General features: G+C 43.6%; 1 protein-coding gene across 6 annotated transcripts in view; it reads right to left on the bottom strand.

Annotated features, from left to right (window-relative positions):
• The window catches only part of BMAL1 (basic helix-loop-helix ARNT like 1), an 82,083-nt gene that overhangs the window by 10,917 nt on the left and 56,993 nt on the right, over positions 1-14,173 (bottom strand). For 4 of the 6 annotated variants that reach the window (XM_081934156.1, XM_081934155.1, XM_081934154.1 and 1 more), the window contains exons 12-15: positions 13,839-14,085; positions 5,652-5,758; positions 5,338-5,488; positions 5,027-5,115 (exon numbers count right to left, since the gene is read on the bottom strand). In XM_081934156.1, coding sequence (XP_081790282.1) covers positions 5,027-5,115; positions 5,338-5,488; positions 5,652-5,758; positions 13,839-14,085 — 594 coding nt within the window. The remainder of the gene's footprint in view (positions 1-5,026; positions 5,116-5,337; positions 5,489-5,651; positions 5,759-13,838; positions 14,086-14,173) is intronic. The other 2 variants (XM_081934157.1, XM_081934159.1) reach the window with 1 other exon arrangement.

Consider the following 14,173-nt stretch of genomic DNA (forward strand, 5'->3'; position numbering starts at 1 on the left):
TGCACCTCTGCATTTCACATACCCTTTGCAATTGTTGCAATTCTATTACAATTTCTTTTTTGTTTCCTTTCAATCTCATCCTATTTCACTAAACATTAATTTCAATGCAGTAAAGTTGCTCTAACATTACACGAAGAGCAAGGCACTGTATGTTTTACTGCCTACAATTTGATTTTAATATATTTCATGGTCACTGGCATGCATTACTGCCTGACCCTATTAATCCTGATTTTTGAGAGCTGTTGAATGCATTTTTATGTATGACCTTTTTCATCATAGGAGAAATCTTTCAAAACTCAGATTATGTTTTTTCCAGGGATAAAAGTTCTTCTGCCTGTTGAAAAGAAGTAATTTCTATTTCCTGCTACAACTCTTATGTTAACAGTATTCAATTTTCATTAAATGACAAAGAAATGAATTTTTTTTAAGCTACCACTTTTTTGGAGGTAGCCCCTGGTGTACTTATGAGAGGTTAAGTGCCCGCTAAAAAAATAGCCTTGCTACATGGGATTTAAAAGACTGCCCTGGGATATAAAGTTATTTAATGGGCTTTTCTAGTCAAGTTTATTGCATCTCACAATGAGTTTAAAGGGTATTGCAAGCCCCTCTCAGGAGGAAATCACTGAAGATGGAGAACTTTCAGCATTTCTATTGTTAAGATAGATGCAATATGCCTTGTATGAGTAATGCAAGCTTACAATTACAATTATACAATTAAAATCTCCTTCAAAACACAATTTTCTTCTCTATGTTCTCACATACCTAACATACTAGGTACACATGCTCCTTAAATTCTCCAGCAACTCCAAATGGCTGGGTTATATTTGGGAAAAAATGTCTGCTCCTCTTTCAATATGATGTTCTAGAGGCTACTTCACTTGATTCCAAATCATCACACAACTATGTATGTATGTATGTATGTATGTATGTATGTATGTATGTATGTATGTATGTATATATATATATATATCTCAGTGATGGCGAACCTATGGCATGCGTGAAGCCATATCTGCAGGCAAACGAGTTGTCAGCTCATGTGTGTGCTGGCCAGCTGGTTTTCAGCCTTCTGGGGTATAAGACGCACCCGAGTATAAAATGCACCAAGGTTTTGAAGAGGCAAATTAAAAAAAAAAAAGTTTTGCACTCTGCAAACCTCCCAAAAATGGCTCGTTTTTCGTGAAAACGCCTCCCCTCCGTTCAAAAAAAGGACATGAATAGGAGGCTTGTAGAGTGCTCCTGAGGGGTGGGGTAGGGGCAAAAATGAGCAAAAAACGCCCAATTTTTTGCAAAAACAGCCCCGTTTTTTGTTTAAAAAGGGGCATGGATAGCCTTTAGGAAGCTTATAGAGTGCTCCTGGGGGCTGGGAGGGCAAAATTGAGCAAAAAACGGCAAAACATGCTGTATTCAGTGTGTAAGACGCATCCAGATTTTCAGCCTCTTTTTTGAGGGAAAAAGGTGCATCTTATATTCCGAAAAATACAGTATATCTAAACATGCCCTGCAATTTTATATAAGCAAGTACAAAATGGACAAGGTTAGGCTTTGGAATACTATAACTCAGTTGCCTGAAACAGCAGATAATCCATAATTACTATTAAAAATATGCTTTGAATCTCAAGTGTTTTTTGTTGCTGTATCAACAAACTGCTCACTTAAGACAGTACGTCCTAGGAGACTACAGAACTGAATGCTTGGGTCAGATTGAGAAACAGATTGAGAAACAGAAATCATGTGAATTACTATGTATTAGACTTAACACAGAAACATAAATTTATGAGCTATTAACAATATTAGTACTGTTTGGCAACACAAAGGCAGCCTCTTGGACAGATGCTTAAAACATCTCTGGGTTCCTAGCTGGCTTCTTACACTGAAGCTTCCTTGATTATTAAAGAAAAAATAATTATTGTTCCATTTAAGGATCTTAGCATGGAAAGGGAAGAAGAGAGAACTATTTCCATTATCTGTTGTTAGTATACTGTTGAAGGTTGAGAGACAAAAATATCCTACGATAAGATTTTTCAATACTCACAAGTGATTCTGGGCCAGGGACACATTTCAAGTGTTCTTTTTTCACAGAATCTAGAATATTGCTGAATCCAGAGAGAGCGAAATCTTGCTAATCTGTATCTCTGTTTATCCATAGGGAAGGACAGCATGTATGTTTTTCCTTCTGTCAAAGGTTTGTAGTGAAGTTTGGTATAGTGGTTAAGGCACCACCCAGGGGTGGGTTGCTACCTGCATTACTGCTGATTCAACACGCAAAAATTTTTGTGCATGCATGCACGCCAAACACACGGCAACATTTTTCCGCTCTTATCACGTCCGCAGATAACTGCCCAGCCGCCCTGTTTAGGGTGACCCGTTCCTTACTCAACCAAGGAACTGGGAAAGACCCCTTGCAGGTTAAAGCTGAGGAATTTGTTCAGTATCTGCAGGATAAAATCGCTCAGATTCGGACAGGCTTGGACTGATTCGGGCAAGTCGACGGGGATGAATCTTGTGGAGACAATCTGGGATGAGTTTGACCCTGTGACCCCCGAGGGCATGGACAGGATTATGGGGAGACTCAGTGCTGCCACTTGTGTGCTGGACCTGTGTCCCTCTTGGTTAGTTTCGGCTTCCCGGGAGGTTACACGAGCCTGGCTCCAGGCGATTACCAACGCTTCATTGAGAGAGGGGTTCTTTCCCACCGCCTTGAAGGAGGCGGTGGTGAGGGCCCTCCTTAAAAAGCTTCCCTGGACCCAGCCTCTTTAGCCAACTATCGTCCGGTTTCCAACCTTTGCTTTGTAGCAAAGGTTGTCGAGAGTGTGGTAGGACGTCAGCTTCCCCAGTACCTGGATGAAGCTGTCTACCTGGATCCTTTTCAGTCGGGTTTCAGGCCCGGGTACAGCACGGAGACGGCATTGGTCGCGTTGGTCGATGATCTCTGGCCGGCCCGGGACAGGGGCTGCTCCTCTATCCTGGTCCTATTAGACCTCTTGGCGGCTTTCAATATCATCGACCATGGTATCCTACTGCGACGACTCGGGGGGTTGGGAGTGGGGGGCACCATTTTACAGTGGTTCTCCTCCTACCTGTCGGTCGCAGTTCATGTTGACTGGAGGGCAGGGATCAACCCCGAGGCGTGTCACTTGTGGGGTGCCCCAGGGGTTGGTTCTCTCACCCCTCCTATTCAACATATATATGAAACCGCTGGGCGAGATCATCCGTGGTTTTGGGGTACGTTATCATCAATATGCTGATGATACCCAACTTTTCATCTCTACCCCAAACCACCCAATAGATGCCCTCGATGTGATGTCCCGATGCCTGGAGGCTGAGCGGATCTGGATGAGGAACAGGCTCAAGCTCAATCCCTCCAAGACTGAGTGGCTGTGGTTTCCGTCATCCCGATTTGTGCATCTTGTTCCATCTTTGATGATAGGGGGAGAAATTTTAGCCCCCTCAGAAAGGGCCCGCAATCTGGGAGTCCTCTTGGGCACGCGGCTTAGTTTCGAAGATCACCTGACGGCCAGGTTCGCCTGGTATGTCAGTTGCGCCCCTTCCTGGATCGGGATGCTCTATGCACAGTCACTCATGCCCTCGTCCTTTCTCGCCTGGACAACTGCAACGCTCTCTACATGGGGCTGCCCTTGAAGAGCACCCGGAGGCTTCAGCTGGTCCAGAATGCGGCCGCGCGGGTTATCATGGGGGTATCTAGGTGCTCCCATGTTACACCCCTTTTAGGCGGCCTGCACTGGTTGCTGGTTGTTTTCCGGGTGCGATTCAAGGTACTAATTATGATCTTTAAAGCACTCCATGGCTTAGGCCCAGGGTACCTGCGAGACCACCTACTGTCACCAGTAGCCTTCCACCGTCCAGTGCGATCCCACAGAGTTGGCCTCCTCAGGGTGCCATCGGCCAAACAGTGTCGGCTAGCGACCCCCAGGGGGAGAGCCTTCTCTGTGGGAGCGCCTTCCCTCTGGAATGAGCTGCCCCCTGAGCTTCGCATAATCCCTGACCTCCGGTCCTTCCGGCGCGCCCTAAAAAGTTGGCTTTTCCAGCAAGCTGGCCTGGCCTGTTAATTTTATCTAATTTTTTAAATGTTAGTGTTATATTAATGGGGTTTGTTTTTTGGATTGTTTCTAATTTCCTTTTAACTTTTGTAATATGTGTTTTTTAATGCTGTACGCCGCCCTGAGTCCTTTGGGAGAAGGGCGGCATATAAATCCAATAAAACAAACAAACAAACACGTTCCACGCGTGTGCGCATTTGCAGCTAAAAAGGTCTGTGCATGTGCAGAACATTAGAAAAGGAAAAAAAAATACATTTTTGCAATAAAGATTGTTCTGCGCATGCGCACAACCCAAAAACAAGATGGCGCTGCCAACAATAGAACCAGTTCGGGGACGTGACAGGCTGATTTACTACCTATTTGACCAAACCGGTCCAAACCAGTAGGAACCCACCTCTGGCACCACCCTAAAAACTGGGAGACTATAAGTTCTCGTCCTGCCTTAGACACTTTGGGCCAGTCATTCTCTCTTAGATCAGCCAACCTGACAAGACTGTTGATGTGGGAGAAATAGGAGGAGGAAGGAGTGTTATATATGTTCATCACCTTGAATTATTTACAAAAAATTATAAAACTAGAATATAAATAAAAATTAATATGGATCCAAAATAATGGTTCTATCCACCATGCATTTAATTTCATCATATGCTAAAGAAAATGAATATTATACAAATATAGCATGGGGATTTTGGTGGGAAATACCCATTATCCTGACATTTCGCTTTATACTCCAAATAATTTGTTATGTTTATTTTTGGATTAGGGATTAATTTGGGCTGTCATCCTCACGGATCAATGTTCTTGACATTTCTTAGCTCTTTAAATTTTCACCTCCTTGACATTTCTTCAGCTTCTTGAGTGTGATATAGAAGGAACATGCAGTTACGGGCTTTAAATACTAAGCGTTTTAAATTGCACTATATTCAATAAAACAAATTCGAAGAAGTTTGTTACAGTCTTCTAATTACCTTCTCCTGCTTGAAGTACACTATCCATGCTGTGAGGTGAAGCTGCTAGTTGTGGAAAAGACGTATCTCCACCATCAAGCATATTAGCACTGGAGATTCAGAAGAAACATAAATGTATCATTTTATGTTATTAATTATTTAGTATAGCAAAATACTTAATTTTTTTACCGTCAACCTCATTACCGTGCAACATATGAATTGTTGTAGATTCTTATCAAATTTAACAAATTAATACTTGATGTATTCCTTCTTTGATACATGGAAGGCAGTCAACTTATTTTCTTCCCCCACAAGAAAAGAAAACAGCTTACGAAACCACTGTGTTCGTTGAGACAATATATTCTACTTCTTTGGTCCAAGGGTTCATGAAACTGAACCAACAACTCCTCAGTGTAATAAAAGATCCATCTTTGACTTTAAACTTGTAACAATTAGTACTGATTTTCTCTCTTGACTGTAAAACTGAAAAGACACAAAAGGGATTAGGCTTGTACAATTTTTGTGTGTGTAGTACGTACATGTACAATGGTAATGTTAATTTTTTTTCAAGGTTCCTAGATCATTTTCCTACCCAGGGGTAAAAAAAAATCTGAACCATTTGGCTACTCCACAGATAACATTTTACCTTGTCGATGACATTCTGCAAGATGTCCTATATCATCTTGATGAAAATATTCATAACATGATGTGCCTAGAAGCTCCTGTGGTAAATATGCCAAAATTGCAGTTGCCCTAAAACAGACAAATGCTTCAGTGTTTTAATTATTTACTTAGAAATTAGTGTAAAAGTAGAAAGAAAATCTTTTTTTAATTTTCTTGTATTTTTAAGAGACACATAATTACAGAAATCAGGATGTGACTTGTTCAAAAATATCCATTGGACAATGTTCATAAATAAGGCTGCTATTGTTATGCTATAATCCATAAGGAAATCAAAAATTCTTTAATATACCCAATTTGTTATGACCCGTCATGAAGTCATCAATTATTATGACAGTCATGGCTGAAGAAAATCAAACTGCAACTAGAAGATAAAAATCCAAATACAACTAACATCTCACTATTTTTGAAACAAAAACTCCAATTGGGAGTTCAGTTATAAAGAACTCAAATTCTTCTCTATAAACAAAAGAAATGATGGTGCTTACAGCTCAAAATGAGAACCATTTCAGATAACACAAAAATGTAGTTAAAAAAGGGCATTGGTACTTACCTGAGATGCCTCTTCTCATAGTGGGGAAGGAGTATCCAGGATGGGGTTGACCTTGTCCTCTCTTGATTGGACTGAATCATATAAGCTCTTTTAGCCACGCCTTGGTCACCATGCTCCACCCAGTTATCGGCGAAGAACTCTATCCGTCCCGCTGTGTCATCCACTCTAGACTTTTAGTTTCAAACCTTTATTTATTACTTCAACAGAACAGTTCAACAAACATAACAATTTCGCAACATACCCATATCAGGGAGGGGCTGGATACTCCTCCCCCATTATGAGCAGAGGCGTATCAGGTAAGTACCAACGCACTTTCTCCATACTGAGGGGAGGAGTATCCATGATGGAACGTACCAAAGCCTACAAGTCCCTAGGGAGGGTGACACATGAGTATATGCCCAAAATTATGCCTGGTGAGACCTCTCCCCTGCCTTGTGAACAGCCTGCAACACCCTATGTCCAAATGAGGCTTCTGCAGAAGCAAAGGAGTCCAACTTGTAATTCCTCATGAATGATGAGGAGGAAGACCCCGTGGCTGCGCTATAGATCTCAGATAGTGAGGCCTGTGTGGCCCAGACCACCAAAGTGGCCGCGCTTTGTGTAGAATGAGCTGTGATAGAGCTCGGTGTTTGCAGACCCCGTGCCTGATGGGCAGAAGCAATACCGGTTCTTAAACACCTGCCTATGGTGGTGGAACTCACCTTGTTCCCCAAGGACCCCGGCTGGAAGGAAACAAATGGGACTTCTGACTTCCTGTTCGGCCTGGTTCTTCTGAGGTAAATCCTCAGAGCCCTCCTCACGTCCAAGGTGTGCCACTTCCTCTCTAATGGGTGAGAAGGGTCCAGGCAGAAATTGGGCAATATCAACTCCTGTGAGCGATGGAAGCAAGACCACACCTTGGGTATGAAGGAGGGGTCCAACCTTAGCACTACCCTGTCCTGGTGGAATATGCAGATATTTTCCCTGGTAGACAAAACCTGCAGTTTGGATATCCTCCTAGTGGAGGTGATGGCCACCAAACAGGCCACCTTAAGTGTCAGGAACTTCAGAGAGACAGTACGTAATGGATCAAAAGGAGGGCCTGCCAGAGCGTCCAGCAACCTGTGTAAGTCCCAGGAAGGGTACCTGTGCACCGTGGGTGGTTTAAGATTGGAGGCCCCCTTGAGGAACCGCATGACCATCAGATGGTGAGTCAGTGTTTGAGATCTACTGCACAGGAGTACCAATGAAATGGCCGAGACCTGTCTCCTAATTGTGTTGGGAGCCAACCCTCTGTCCAGCCCTGCCTGAAGGAAGTCCAGAACGTGTGCAACAGTGCCCCGTACTGGATTGTGGCCCCTAGAGATGCACCATGTTGAAAAAGCCCACCATGAAGTGCCGTAAATGCGCTCCATGAAGGGTCTGCAAGCTGCCTGGATAGTCTGTATAAGCCTGGGGGGAGAAGTAATCTTCCCTCAAGATGATCCGCTCAAGTGACAAGTGGTCAACTGGAGCCACTGAGGGTCCGGGTGTTCCAGTGACCCCTGACTGAGGGAGATCCTCTCCTGTGGGATCCTCCAGGGCCTGTCCACCAAGAGGGATTGCAGATCGGCAAATCAAGGCCTTCAGGGCCAGTGTGGGGCAATCAGTACCACCTCCGCCCCCTCCCACAAGATTTTTTGTATGACCCTGGGGATCAGGAGTAAAGGTGGATAGGCATAGAGGAGCCCCCGGGGCCAAGGGCAGTGGAGAGCATCTACCCCCTCCCCCCGAGTCCGGTACCTAGAGTAAAACCTCGGGAGCTGGGCGTTGAGAGGGGTGGTGAATAGGTCGACCTCCGGGCGTCCGAAGCACTCTGCCAGCTCCTCGAAGATTGTGGCTGCAGCTTCCACTTCCAAATTGTCCACCTTGGTCCGGCTGAGCCAGTCGGCTCTGATGTTCTCCACTCCTGCTATGTGTTCTGCCCTCAGCGAATGCTGTCTAAGGTCATAGGCTTTCTGAGGTACTTCTGCGATTTCTCATAGTTGGACATCCAATTCTGAGTTTGTGGTAGGTTCAGGCATGGGGACCGGCCTGTCTGACCCTTTTGCCATGGCTAGAAGGGTGCTATAATTCTATGACTAGGATTAGCTCAAAAAATTTCTTGAATGTATTATGAATTCTTTGAGTTCAATTCACTTGTCGGCCACTATGATGCATTGCAAAACTTTGTAGACGCAGACGCAGTTCACTGGTCAGCCACTAGAGTGCGTTGTAGGGCTTTGGGGATGCAGCCGCAGTTCACGTGTCAGCCACTAGATTGTACTGCCAGACTTTGTAAATGCAGGCACAGTTCATGGTCAGCCACTAGAGTGCGTTGCAAAACTTAGTAGATGCAGTTAACTGATCAGTCACTAGAGTGCATTGCAGGGCTTTGAAGATGCAAACGCAGTTCACGAGTTGGCCACTAGAGTGCGATGCAATGCTTTGTAGATGCAGGCGCACATCACTTGTCGGCCACTTGTCGGCCACTAGGCGTTGCAAGTGTTGGCCTAAAATACTGGATTGGAGTTTGTAGAGGAGCCACTAGAGGGCACTGCTTGTGCCTACTGTTTGGAGTGATTGGTAATGGCACCTTCCTTGCTGTTAAAGGACAGAAGGCTGAGTCAATCTTGAGCCAGTGAGATTTGAACTGCCAAACTGCAGCTAGCAGTCAGCTGAAGTAGCCTGCAGTACTGCACTCTAACCCCTGTGCCACCTCAGCTCTAGTTGCCAAGGCTTTTCTGCTGGTTAGATTATCAAGCTGACTCTCCAGTTTTTGGAATTCCTAAGGGTCTTTACCCGAACTTGGAACCCGTCTTGGACCTGGCTAGCTTGGTACCTTCTATAGGGGTTGAGCCCTTCCCAAATAATTCATAAACAATAGTAACCAATCCACAAGAGCATAATAATCTCTCTGCCTTTCATACTTGGAGATAGGCTTGTGGGGTTTGGATCCACAGCCTGCCTCTTTAGCCCCCTTGGTGGAGATATGCTTTCTTTTTGGCCTTTGCCTTATCTCCCCCGCCCTTGGCTGATACCTCCGAGATGGTTTCTAACCTTTTTAAGGGCTCCTCAGTGCCTCCAGTGGTTGCTGGCTGCAGGGTTGAGTGCTTGGCTCCTGCCGGCCACCTCTGAGCTGCTGGGGGCCGCCATCTTGGACCACATGGTTTCAAAATGGCTCCCGGCTCCAAATTCAAAAGGCTCCTCTTTGCTGGAACATGTGGAAACAGCTTGTGCCTTTGCAGGCTGCCGTGCGGCTTCCGCTGCTGCTGGGGGCCTTCTCTTGCCTCCCCCTGCCTCCTGCAGCTCTTTCTGAGCCTCCGGCTCTCACCTTGTTCTTTGGCAATCGCTGCCAGCGCAGGCGCTCTGGGGCATTTTAAAATGCCGCGGTTCATCGCCCAACCCCTGAGGGGAGCGGTGGAGCGCTCCAGCACCCTTAGAGTCTCCTTGGTTGTTGCCCTTCCTGCAGAGGCCTCTGCGGAGCTCGCTTGCCTGTCTTTGGTGAGAGTCTTCACTTAGTGCCCTGGGTCTCGCTCTGTGACCTGGGCTGCACGCCGCCTTAGCGGTTGCTGCGCGGGCTTTCTACCCCCGCTGGGGGTTTCCTCAGCCTCTAGTGATTGATCAGGCAGTGTGGAGGCAATTTCGATCGCTTTTAAAAAAAAATTCTTTTAAGTTTCTTCAGGATCTCAGGATGAACACAGTCGTCCGTTGATGGACTGAGTCGATAACTGGGTGAGCCTGGTGACCAAGGCGTGGCTAAAAGAGCTTATCTGACTCAGTCCAATCAAGAGAGGACAAGGTCAACCCATCCTGGATACTCCTCCCCTCACTATGGAGAACTAATAGACACACAAACATAAACTGTGCCCTAATACAGATGTGATGGAATACGTACAAAATTTAAAATATATTGATATATTAACTGTAGATTGGGGTTTGGTTATTGACAAAGTTAAAATTATCAAGATAATCCATGCAACATAATGTGAATATGTGTCTCTGTGTGTATTTTGCTATTAGTAATAATGTCTTCTTTGTTGCCATTATATTGGACATTTTTATAAGCAAATATTATTTTGGCAGGAATATTCTATGACTAAACTTTAGATATCAATTTTAGCAACTATATTTCAGAGCATTCCAATACATGTTACCAAGTATTTTTACCCTAGTTGTCATCCTTAAAAAAAGAGATTACTTATATAATTATATAAATTATATAAATTTTAAATAAACATTTGTTTTCTATTAAGCACAATATTAGCTTCTTATTTGGTGGTATAAGAGATCACCTCCTAGTAGATACATATAAACAATATGATAAATAGACATATTCCTTTAAAAAAATATCTTATCACGTATAAGATTTATATAGTTGAAAATATTAATAACCTAAAGTTCGCCCACCAATTCTGCAGTGTACATAAATTTTAAAATGCAATGTAATACAAGGAATTCTTACACAAGAATACATGAGTTATGAGAGGAAGAGCTCCAAAATGAAGTACATTCAATGCTCACATCATTTCAGGATGAAAGAGCTATGTACAAGTTTTAAATAAAATTTTATGACAACATTTAAAAGAACTTTAAACTTAAACTAGTAGTTTATACACAGAAATTTATCTAAGGTGTATTTTTATTATGACAATACACCAAAAGTCATTCATAGCAAATGCATACAGTTATATCCCACTATACAACTGTAGCTGTGGAAATGCCAATATGATAAAAGCATACGCATAAAGTAGTTCATAACTGGATCCCATTTTGAAAAACCTGACGATGCAAAATTGGTTTTTTCATTCCTCCATACATAACCATTTCATTATAATCTGGTAGAACTAATCTTTATCATTCAATAAGGGGTCATCAGGAAGATTTTCTAATTTGCTGATTTGATTTAGGAGCATTTAGCTTGACTGGAGAAAGCTAATGGTGACTTTGGCTTACCCTCCATATTCTAAAAGCTGAGAAAGGTTCAACAGGTATTAGGGCAGAAAGGTCTGCCTAGCAACAGCTAAGCAGAAAATACCAATAATCTGTAAGCATTCTTTTGAGCAGTGAATAGTGCACATAGGCCAAAATCCAAGTAACTGGTTTAGCTAAGGCGACTACATTGATTTTAACTGGAATTCCTTGGGTATGAGAATGTTACTTTCTTTCGCTCTCCTCTACTCCCTTTACCTCAATAAAACTTTTATTTATTGTGGATTGGTTTAACACTGGAATTTGATTTGTTTTAATAAAAATAATGCTCATTAAAAGCTTCCTCATGAGAATGCAGTGTAGTTATTCATAGCTATCCCTTGTGTTTTATATTTTCTGGATTTGGGGTGGGACAATCCAAAACATCTTCCTTTCTACTTTTCCCCTCATAGCTGCATTGGAAAGAGAAGTTCTCAGAGAAAGAGCTCAGGATTTCACCCTGAATGATTACAACCTATTGTAATTAATTATTGGAAACTTTTGAAATAAGGGTTCTTGTCAGAGAGGTTTTAAATTATCTTCCCTCCAAATATATACATACACACCTTTCTTCAAAATAACCTCAACTTCTGCCAATCTAGAGTTAGGTTGCACATACTGACATATAATATATTTTCATTTTGCTTTTTTATATATACATAAAATACCAGTTCCAATGCTCTCAGCAATACAACTGGCACTGACTTAATACAGTTATTGGTTGGCTTAATACAGTACAATACAATAGTAGAGTTGGAAGGGACCTTGGAGGTCTTCTAGTCCAACCCCCTGCCTAGGCAGGAAACCCTATACCAGTGATGGCAAACCTTTTTTGGCTCGCGTGCCACAAGTGGGGGGAGCGCAGGGGGGTCGAGTGCGGGCATGCCGCACCCATAATGCAACGTGCGACCACCCCCCAGTGCGCATGTGCGCAAAACGCGCGACCCACCCCATTTTTATATTTTGTTTTGCCCTCCCCATGCTCTAGGGGCTTTATAGGAGCCTGGGGAGGGTGAAAAGAGCCTCCCCCGACCCCCCGGAGGCCCTCCGAAGGCTTCAGGGACTGTCCAGAGGCTTCCCTGAAGCCTTCGGAGTGCTTAAAACCACCCTCCGAGCAAACCGGAAGTGACTTCCGGATTGCTCGGAAGGTCGTTTTAAGCGCTCCGAAGGCATCAGGGAAGCCTCGGACGGTCCCTGAAGCCTTCAGAGTGCTTAAAACCACCCTCCGAGCAAACCGGAAGCGCTCCGAAGGCATCAGGGAAGCCTCGGACGGTCCCTGAAGCCTTCGGAGCGCTTAAAACCACCCTCCGAGCAAACCGGAGTGACTTCCGGGTTGCTCGGAGGGTCGTTTTAAGTGCTCCGAAGGCATCAGGGAAGCCTCGGACGGTCCCTGAAGCCTCCGGGGGGGGGGGGGGCGGGGGAGGCTCTTTTCGCCCTCCCCAGGCTCCTAATAAAGCCTCTGGAGCCTGTGGAAGGCGAAAAATAGCTTTTAAAAAGGTGAACTCAGCTGACAGGGCAGCACCTCACGTGCCCTGACAAATGGCTCCGCGTGCCACTTGTGGCACGCGTGCCATAGGTTCGCCATCATGGCCCTATACCATTTCAGACAGATGGCTATCCAACATCTTGTTAAAGACTTCCAGTGTTGGGGCATTCACAACTTCTGGAGGCAAGCTGTTCCACTGATTAATTGTTCTAACTGTCAGGAAATTTCTCCTCAGTTCTAAGTTGCTTCTCTTCTTGATTAGTTTCCACCCATTGCTTCTTATTCTGCCCTCAGGTGCTTTGAAGAATAGTTTGACTTCCTCTTCTTTGTGGCAACCCCTGAGATATTGGAACACTGCTATCATGTCTCCCCTAGTCCTTCTTTTCATTAAACTAGACATACCCAGTTCCTGCAACTGTTCCTCATATCTTTTAGCCTCCAGTCATAATCATCTTTGTTGCTCTTCTTTCCACTCTTTCTAGAGTCTCCACATGTTTTTTACATCGTGGTGACCAGAACTGAATGCAGTATTCCAAGTGTGGCCTTACCAAGGCATTATAAAGCGGTCCCCTGCATTTTGTTTAATTTCCTCTGTTTGCCCCTTTAGAAAAGTAAAATAAGCTCATAAATAGAACCTTTTACTCCCTCCCACATAATTATAGAGCAACAGATATCAAAGGAACCATTTAAAAAAAATCTATCAAGTGTATTTTTACAATCCAATTGAGGACTGTGTACTTGTATCTCTAGGCTGAGACCTCTTATGACTCCTGTGATCAGACCTATGTCAGTTGATGCTGCTCTGTGAAATTATATCCTCCCATTGGCTTCTTGTACTATGTTGGGAGTTGGGCAAGGGTAGGTAGTTCAAAGTTCACTTCAGCACAGCAAGGAAAAATTGTGGATTGTGCCAGTATTTCCATTCAGCCAATTGTTAATAATCCTTAAGCATTTTTTTCAGGTTTGCATTTTATATTACAAAGAGTAAAACAATTAGGATACTCAGTTGATTTATATTTATAAGAGCTGACGTGTTTTGCCATTTGTTCATCATTATAGAAACAGTCTTCAAACAAGCCACCTCCAGCCATCTAAAAAGAATAAGAACTATTATCCTCAAAGCAAGAATTAAATGCTGTTCTTACCTCTGATCTACAAATACAAATTTGCCATCAATTGCATGTCGAGAAACATATTCTGTTGGTTTAACCCTGATTTCTCCATTTAATGGTTGAGGAACTACATGAGGATGCAAACGTCCAATTGCAACAAGGCAACTTAAGTTACAGCCTTCATTATCAGGCTCGTTGTCTTCATCTAGTCCCATTTTTGTTGGTGGCCAGCTTTTTAAATATCCTGTGCTGTGGATGGTGCAAAAGCTTTTGCGATCTGCTACAAAACAAAATAAGGTTAAATAAATAAGCAAACAACTACATTCACAAATTGGAATCAAGAGAAACTGCAATGTTGTAAACCAGTA

Source organism: Natrix helvetica, assembly GCF_964273705.1.
Source record: "Natrix helvetica genome assembly, chromosome: 1".
Lineage (NCBI taxonomy): Eukaryota > Metazoa > Chordata > Lepidosauria > Squamata > Natricidae > Natrix > Natrix helvetica.